Source organism: Physella acuta, unplaced genomic scaffold (genome assembly GCF_028476545.2).
Source record: "Physella acuta isolate Inbredline_101_S28 unplaced genomic scaffold, ASM2847654v3 ptg001328l, whole genome shotgun sequence".
NCBI lineage: Eukaryota > Metazoa > Mollusca > Gastropoda > Physidae > Physella > Physella acuta.
In genome coordinates this window covers 1102981-1112095 of record NW_026732843.1, presented here as the reverse complement: position 1 = coordinate 1112095, position 9115 = coordinate 1102981, and the positions used below count along the sequence as shown (strand labels likewise).

The window sequence follows — 9115 nt, the reverse complement described above, 5'->3', positions numbered from 1 at the left end:
GTCCGACAGATAACGGTAGGCCTATAGCAACTTTCTCAACGGTGGAGAGTGGTCTTTTTCTTACAAGTCTCATAGAAAGTTGTTGCCCATCAATCGCCTCTCATCGTCACAGTATCATTTCATTATGCAATACTTAATACACAGCGCGTTCAAAGAAGACATTTCTACAGAGTGCATCTGAATTACACACCACAAAAAAAAAAAAAAAAACAAGAAAGACATTTCAACAAAACATCATCTTAAATTTCTTTATTTTTTTTTTTGTTGACATAGTGGAAAAGAAAAAAGTAATCAATAATGTAAGACTAAAGTAGTGCATGATGGCAGTTAAAACTACACTACAGCACAGACCAGACTTGTCCCATGTTAGTTACACAATTTAGTGTTCAACCCAAACATGAACTGTACTGAGAGCTACATCAATCTTTTAACCTTTTTAAATATAAACAACTTTAATAAAGCAGGTAGATCTATGATGTTATAAGATTGACAATAAATACAGAAACTTCATGTTCAGAAACTTGCTGTCCCTAATACCTGTTTTAAAATAAATGCTTGCAGTAATGAGAGAAAAAAGTCATAGGTTGGAAGTTCAGAGGTCATGTGAATCTTAAATTTATAAAAAACAAAACAGTATTACAATTTATTGTTACTATCTATATAACAAAACAATAGATTACAGTTGTACACATGTTAAAATATTGTTCATTAATTTCAAGAAAAAAAATTCACATCATCAGACACAGCAATCGTCAGGCAGTCATCATCTAGCTAAAGAGCAGACATCAATCACAAGTAAACAAAACAATAACAGACACATCTTCATAAAGCCATTCACAATACCAGACATCAATCACAGGTAAACAAAACAATAACAGACACATCTTCATTAAGCCATTCACAATACCAGACATCAATCACAGGTAAACAAAACAATAACAGACACATCTTCATAAAGCCATTCACAATACCAGACAACTGACAGGACAATGACCCATGCATCCACACTGCCCAAAGACATCAGGCAGAACAAAGACCTATTTGGACACTGCCTTACCCGTGTTGCACCCAGAGACCACATTAACAACAGCTTGTTCAACTTCAACATGTTCAACCTCAACACATCAACCTTATTCTATCAGAAATGCTCCAAGTGTAAAAATGCTGTCTTCTAATAAGATCTAAACAAGCACAGTAAAATGGAATCAATAAACACTGTTCAGAGCTAAACACAGCTTTGACCACTCTTACACAAAAAATATGGACTAAATGTGCCAGAACAAGTTGAGTGTAAAAATGCCAAAATAGAATTATCTACTAAAAAGTACATAAATATAAATAGAACACAAAATTAATGAATTACCAATTGAGAGAATTTAAATCATGGCTTTCTTTGATGCACCCTCTTCTCAAATAAAGTTTTAAAAAGTATGCAACTCTAAAATAAAAAGACATGAACAGAGATTGAATGGTGTAAAAGTTGCTTTTGCTAGCTCCCACCAGCAACATGATCAATGATTGACTGAGCTTCAGCATCTAACATCTGACATCTACACTTTTGGTGACCAACAAAAAAAAAAGCATTGTAAACTCGTATAATAAATGCATGCACATACATCAGTTGAACATTACATTCCCATGTTTGTTTGTCAAAATTTTAAAAATCTTTTTAATTAACTTTACAGTTTTGTTAATACATACAATTTCTTTGTCAGCTAAAAGATCTCACAACCTTGCTTTGTTTCTTATCTTTTAAAAAAAATTTTTAATGAACTAAAATAATCTGAGATCTAAAATTAAAGATTGAGATGGACATTTACACACTTAAAGTGGCCAGGAATGTTACACAAAAAATAAGATTAACTAAAAGAAAATGTACACGGATTTGTAAAAATAATGTATTAAACTTAATAAAAAAAATTCATGAAACAAAGCTATAAATGTTTATAAAATAATTGCTTTAATCCAATTGCACAAAAACTAATGCAGCTGACCTCAGAATAACAGATATCAAATAGTCTCCCCTGGTAAACAAGGAGTGAGTATTGGGCCTTGACATCTTGGTGAATGTGTGATAGAGATTTGCTGATGTCATCTCACAGCTACTTAATACAGCCGCTTTTCATAACTGAAAATTAAGAAAGCCAGCATCATAAAACCATACTTTGATACTTTTAAGTAAGTTCACAGTTAAAATCAAAACAAGTGATTTTTAGAATTATTTTGTTAAAATACAACTTTTCTGGTAAAGGTGTAAAATATTAAAAAACTGATGTAGTAGATATTGTAAAAACATGTGTTTAATGGTTTTTGAAAGGATGTCAAATTGCTGTACATAATCTTTAGTGAATGACAAGAAATTTGCAGGACAGTTCCTCTCATCAGCTCATTTTGTTTAAAACAGGTGTGTGTGTGGGGGAGAATGTGTCATGAAGAGGGAGATAACATGGAGATTATTTTGGTTTAGACTTGTTTTTGTGGGGTTGACTGTTCATGTGATGAGACTAATGATAGATTAAGGCAGACAATAAATTAAGAATGTCTTAGAGCTAGTTCATATTGACAGTAGATGCTATGGTTATGGGTAGTTGGTACTGTCTCATGAATATTTGTTGTGTATGGGGCTGCAATAAAACAACGAAGTAGATAAGAAAAAGTATGAGGTCAGTAGGAATGGATACAATAGGAGGCTTTAGTTATATGTTGATATAGTTGTGGATTAGATCAATCAATATTTTGTATTGAATTAAATTTCTTCATGCAACTTTATTGAATGCATAGAGATTTTGTGATACATATCCCATTGAGCAAGATAGACCAGTTACAGGAATTATGTTTTAGCTAGAACAAGATTAGAGAAAGAAGATAATTACAGACCAACCATCAGAGATTTAGCAGACCTTGACTAGGGGACATGAATAGATAGAGAATATAGGTACATAAAGCTGGAAAAAAAACAACTTACGAATGGAGTCCGTGTACCCCCCCTTCTATCTGAGCGGAGGTTGTTCTTCTCTCGAACTTCAGTTCTCCGCCATACATCATAGATCTAGAAGAAAAAGTATCTTAGATAAGGGTCAAGTTAAACCAGACTGCCAACACAGCGTAAGTAACTTTTTTTTAAAATCAAATTATTTTGTAAGTCGTAAAAGATTGGGCGCTATAATATTAATTATATATAATTATATAAGGGAATAATTTTAAAAAACACTAAGGCTTGTGTTGCAATACAAAAAAAAAAATATCAGGTTGAACAATCTAAACAATCTGTTGGTATAATCATAAACTAAGATGAAGTTTTTTTTTATATGTATGTATGTAAGGAAAAAAGAACCAACTTAAAGTTCTACAAACTAACAACAATGAACTTAAAAATGTGTTTATTTTTAAAAGCTGCGTGAAAACAGCAAAAAAATGTTCTGTAATCTGTAAATGGCTCAAATTTCTTACAAGTCTTAAGGTAGAAAATGTAACCATACAGTTATGTACAACAACAATCATACAATGTTAGATGTGCATAGCCCATGTCTGACATTACTCAGTCAACTATTTACACTGGTGGGAATCAGATTAGCAGTGATAATCAGCATCAATGTTTAGATTTACTATAGTATACTGGACTGTTGATTTTCTTTTAAACAAATTAAGTCTGTACAAGGATTGCATTATCTAATTTAAAGATCTAATTTAAAGAAACTGAACAAATTAAGAAAGAAACTATTTGAGTTAGGTTAGATTCTTCAAGCAAATTAACTTTAACATGCTATTAAACTGTTTTTTAAAAAGTAATGAATTAGAAAAAAAGGCAACAAGACAGATACTTGAAAATGATTTACAACAGTTTGTATTAAACATCAAGACTGTGAAGAGAAAGAGCTAGAATGGTTCAGTTTAAAATTAAAAAAATAAAAAAAAGCCAAAGAGAAGATATTGCACGGTGTTCATATAAAACTTGAGACCTAGACTTGGTGGTATCCCACTGAATCAAGAAAACCAAAGCCCAAGTTTTGATAAGTCGCTGAGACTGAGGGATTAAACTCTTCAAGCTTTTTCTCTGAGCACAGTTTTGCCAGCACTAGGAAAGAGTAATGAAAAACCCCACCTCACAGGAAACATCTTCAACCCTGCATTTGGTAGCATGCACTTTATCCTGGTTGATTCTGAGACCAGTGATAAGAAACAGTGCCTTTTATTAGTAAGGTTTTAACAACTCAAAACCTCAACCAGATATTAGAAATGTCATCAACAGTTTTTAATTTGTAAGATTTTTTTATTTTTAAGGTTTTAATAACTCAAAACCTCAACCTGATATTAGAAATGTCATGAACAGTTTTTTATTTGTAAGATGTTATATTTTTAAGGTTTTAACAACTCAAAACCTCAAACGATCATTAGTAATGTAATTAACTGTTTAATTAGTAGGATTCTAAAAATTCAAACCGCAAATGATAAATGTCGTTAACTGTAGTTAGATTAGCTATAGGAGCTACAACTACAAATGTAATTTCGTAGAATGCAAGCTAATAAAAATGGTATGACTGGTATGGAGACTCATGTCTTGCTGAAATATAGCTGTTGTACTTGCCTTAGAATGGATAAGCTCTTGGCTCCGATATCTTGACAGCCATGTTGGATGCCAGCAATGAGATAAGGCATGAACTTGTGGATTGAACCTTTGTCAACAATGGATCCTGACACACCTTGAGCCACTTTGATCTTTTCGCTCTCACTGGACACAAGAGATGGAAACAATCTAGTTACTTCATTCACACCGTTGCGCTAATGTGGTGGCAAATACTAAATCTAATCAAGTAAACTACAAAAATGACTTTTTTCCTCCAGACATTTTTTTTTTTTACATATATTACATAATGATTAATTGTGAAAAATGAAATGCAGCTAACCTAAAGTATCAAGCCTGTAAAAAAATGCCACCAACCTGAAGTATCGTGACTGTGAAGCTTTGTGTTGTTCCATGGCATCCAGTGACCCCATGCCCCGATATTTTTTCAGCCTGACACCATCAGCAAAGAAATATTCTCCCGGAGCTTCTGATGTTCCAGCCAACATGGAGCCCATCATCACTGGAGGGAAATTACAAAAACATTTGTGTTTTTTTTTTCTGACTAGACTTCTTACCATACAATAACAGGTCACTCAACATGACCATAATAAAACAACCTCACCACTTGATCCAGGCAAAAAAATACAACCATACCAAGGTAACAATCACAAACGGACACATACAAGACAAAGCTCACCAGTTGAAGCCCCTAGAGCAAGAGCTTTAATGATGTGACCAACAGAGGAGATGCCACCATCAGCTATGACTGGCACACCAAACCTGCGGGCGTACTCAGCCACTTTATAAACAGCTGTGCCTTGTGGTCGACCAACAGCCATCACTGGTACACACAAAAATATGCATACGATTATAAGTAACTTTAGGTAAATAATCATAATAATAATTATCATACAACAAAAAAAAATATTAATCCCTAGTTGACTGCATAGTCTAAAAAAATAGTATTAGTACACCATACCTAAAACATACAACAATGTAATTCTGTAAAACCACAATCTACAGAAATGCTAAAATATAGAAGTTGAAGAAACAAACTGAAAGTCAACCTTACCTTCTTGTGTGATACAAATAGATCCACTGCCCATCCCCACCCTCAAACCATCAACTCCAGCATCTATCAAGTTTTTAGCTTGAGCTGCAGTCACAACTGTAAATAAGAGGAGACTGACATCAATACATTTACTATTACTTAATGTACATTTTATTGTTAAATAAAGATCATCCTTGAATCAGTTTTATCAGATATATTTTATTGTTTAAATACAAAAAAATTTATCACAAAGTTGATATTGCTTTATATTTATCAATTAAATACCTATCACATATATGTATTCATATGCTATTAAATTCTTACAGTCCAGGCTAAGAAGCTTTTTTACTACCAGTACATCCCATTTTAAAGCATCTACATATATTACAAAACCCAGCACAAAAAAATATTAGCTATTAAAGGTGTGCCAAATAGCTTAATAATTCACAAGCAATAAAACTATATCAAACCTTCAAAATCATTTTTAAATACCTTTACAATCATTTTAATACAAAAATCATTCTAAATAATAAAAAATAGGAAAAAAATAAATTAACTTTAAATTTTTTTTAGGAAATCAAATAGAAATTGTAGGAATGAGAAAAAAGTTTAAAAAATAAAAAATAATGCAATTCCACCCAGTCACTATCTTAAATTTTACTTTAATTTGATGGCCTACATTTTCTAAGGGGATATGAATGTAATATACTTATTTCAGTAGTATTTTGGGTGCACTGGACAATACCCCATTATAAAAATATACTGCGCGCGTAGAATAGTTTGAAGACTAAAGGATAGACGTACCATTTCCACCAACAATCTGTAACTGAGGATAGTTCTGCTTGATGTATCTTATCAGATTGATTTGGTACACTGAATTTCCTTGAGATGAATCCTGAAAATAAAAATATTTCATTTATACACAACTGATATGTTAGCAAAATTTTATTTCATCAAAAACATGAATTTTATTTTTTTATTTATTCAATTATGGTAACAATTGAATTAAAATATGTGTGACTTAAGATTTATCAGGCATTTCATTAGCGCTAATACATATATTGTATCCTACATATTGTATTACTACATATAATTTATTGCTATCCAATTTTAAATGTAACTTTTAAAATGTGCAATTGGTTTATTTAGAACTCTAAAATAAAAAGACATGGTTACAGCAGATAATAAAACTAGTAATGAACTAAAGTACAAAAACTGACCAGGACAAGAAAATCTACACCAGCATTAACCAGATGTTCTATCCTCTCTCTGTCATCATCATGTGTACCAACAGCTGCACCAACGATCAACTGTTTTCTGAAAAAAAATACAAGCGGCACACATTTTTATATATTTTAAATAACTAATAGGAGATGCAATTATAAATATTAGCCAAAATAAAATCAATTTGTTTACTTTTCATCTTTTGATGCTAAAGGGAATTCTCTATTTTTCTTCATGTCTGTGCGGGCTATCAACGAAACTAATTCTCCTTTATCATTAATAATCGGCAGCTTTCCTATAAAAATAAAAAAACAAATTAACACAAATTCAACACTTTTACTTAAAATGAATTTTAATGTTGCTGAAAATGAGAACAAAAGTTATCCTCAAACCTTTTTTGCTTTTCTGTAAAATGAGATTAGCTTCTTTCAGCGTTACATTAGCCTCTGCTACAACCAGCTCTTCAAAAGGTGTCATTACCTGATGAACAATACATTTGTTATTCAAGCCTTGCAGTTTAAAAACTACCCACTAAAACTATTTCAGCTTTAAAAGAGTGCTACATACATCAGCCAGACATGTAGAATGTTCACTGTGTGCCAGGAAGTCAATGTCTCTCTGTGTCACAAGGCCAACCAGTTTCTCACCCATGTGGCCGTTAACAGTGATTGGTATGCCAGAAAATCCATACAATTTTTTGGCAGAAACAACGTCACCCACTGTGTGTTTTGGGGACATGACAATAGGGTCCAAAATAAAACCTTGTTCATATTTCTAGATCAAAAGTGGGTAAAATTAAAGACAATTCTTAGTCTTACAAAATTGTTATCTATAACAAAATGAAACATGCTCAACAGTTTATTGTCGTAAACATTTTATGACATAATATTATTTAGAAACAATATTTTATATAATTTATAAATGATTTTCATGAATGTAAGCTGTACATACCTTGACCTTTCTGACCTCATTAGCCTGGAACTCAGGTTTACAGTTGTGATGAATGACACCAACACCACCACACAACTAAGATAAACAAAATTGCAGACCATTTTTATTTGTTAAATGTATGATGGGAGGGGAGGGGCCACACAGCTGAGATAAGATTGCAGGCCACTTTAATTTTTTTACTTAGTCTATGGTGGGTTGGCACACAGCTATGATAAACACATTTTTATTATCTTATTTTAGTCTATGAGGAGGAGGGGGGTGTTAAACATTCATACTTGTTTTTTCAATTTCATCTGCAAGTATCACTATTTGATTTGGTATGCAACCAACATGCATAATTGTAGTCTTAAAGTGTATAAATTCATCAGTGTAAGCATAAAATCAATTATTTATACAAAATTATTCACTCGACTAATAGCCAAGCATGACATAAACCACATATGGGCATAATATTTATTGACCTTGCTTACAGCCCCAATGTTTTATTAATGAACAGATTCATAATGTGGACTAATACAATAACAACGTGTGGCTCAACTCAAGTCAAATATTTTACAGCAGTGTAACAGCAGCCTGATACATAAATTCTTATTTTTCGGCATCAGCAAAGACTAGCTGACATGTCCATGTAGACTCCACTTTAGTAGAAATATATTTAACCAGTCCATATACATTATTTAATTCTCACAACAACATGAACCAGCTAAAACAAATTACGGGATGGGTATATATCTTCTAAATGCTGCCTTAATAGTTGTATTGTCAAACAGAATGTATATAAATTTATAATATACTGTAAGTTTTTAATGGTTATTGTGCAAGGCTGATAGGATAAATATTTAGGCATACATGAGAAAAAAAAGGTTGGATATATGCTTAATTCCTGATTACCTGTTTACTTAGATCAAACTATAACACAAAGTTATCCTTAAAAATAAGAAAATAAATTCTTACAGCCATGCCAATAGCCATTTGGGACTCAGTTACTGTGTCCATAGGTGAAGAAACTAAAGGAGCTTTTAGGCTAATATTTTTGGTCAATGCTGATGTCAAGTCCTACAAAAAAAAAAATAGTAACGATAAGCAACATTTATTTCAAGTCAAATGCATGAAATAAAAATCAATACTTATATTTAAAGAACTTTTTAAAATAAAACAAATGTTCATACCACATCTTTTGCAGCAAAGTCTATGAAACCAGGAAGTATGAGGAAGTCACTGAAAAAAAAAATGTGTGGTAAATTATTTACCAACTCAATGCAACTCTATCCTAGTGAGGGATAAATACTAAATGATATTCTAATTATTTCTCCTTATCCCACACC

General features: G+C 32.0%; 1 protein-coding gene across 5 annotated transcripts in view; it reads right to left on the bottom strand.

Moving 5' to 3' along the window:
* Positions 1-236: 236 nt before the first annotated feature.
* Positions 237-9115, bottom strand: part of LOC131958435 (inosine-5'-monophosphate dehydrogenase 1) — a 39284-nt gene continuing 30405 nt past the window's right edge. For 4 of the 5 annotated variants that reach the window (XM_059323468.1, XM_059323470.1, XM_059323472.1 and 1 more), the window contains 15 exons: positions 8960-9008; positions 8745-8846; positions 7791-7865; positions 7407-7613; positions 7232-7319; positions 7032-7134; positions 6836-6932; positions 6420-6510; positions 5637-5732; positions 5262-5405; positions 4940-5084; positions 4586-4729; positions 4103-4160; positions 2966-3049; positions 237-2128 (listed from right to left, as the gene is read on the bottom strand). In XM_059323468.1, coding sequence (XP_059179451.1) covers positions 2123-2128; positions 2966-3049; positions 4103-4160; positions 4586-4729; positions 4940-5084; positions 5262-5405; positions 5637-5732; positions 6420-6510; positions 6836-6932; positions 7032-7134; positions 7232-7319; positions 7407-7613; positions 7791-7865; positions 8745-8846; positions 8960-9008 — 1489 coding nt within the window. In that variant the 3' untranslated portion in view covers positions 237-2122. The remainder of the gene's footprint in view (positions 2129-2965; positions 3050-4102; positions 4161-4585; positions 4730-4939; positions 5085-5261; positions 5406-5636; positions 5733-6419; positions 6511-6835; positions 6933-7031; positions 7135-7231; positions 7320-7406; positions 7614-7790; positions 7866-8744; positions 8847-8959; positions 9009-9115) is intronic. The other variant, XM_059323469.1, reaches the window with a different exon arrangement.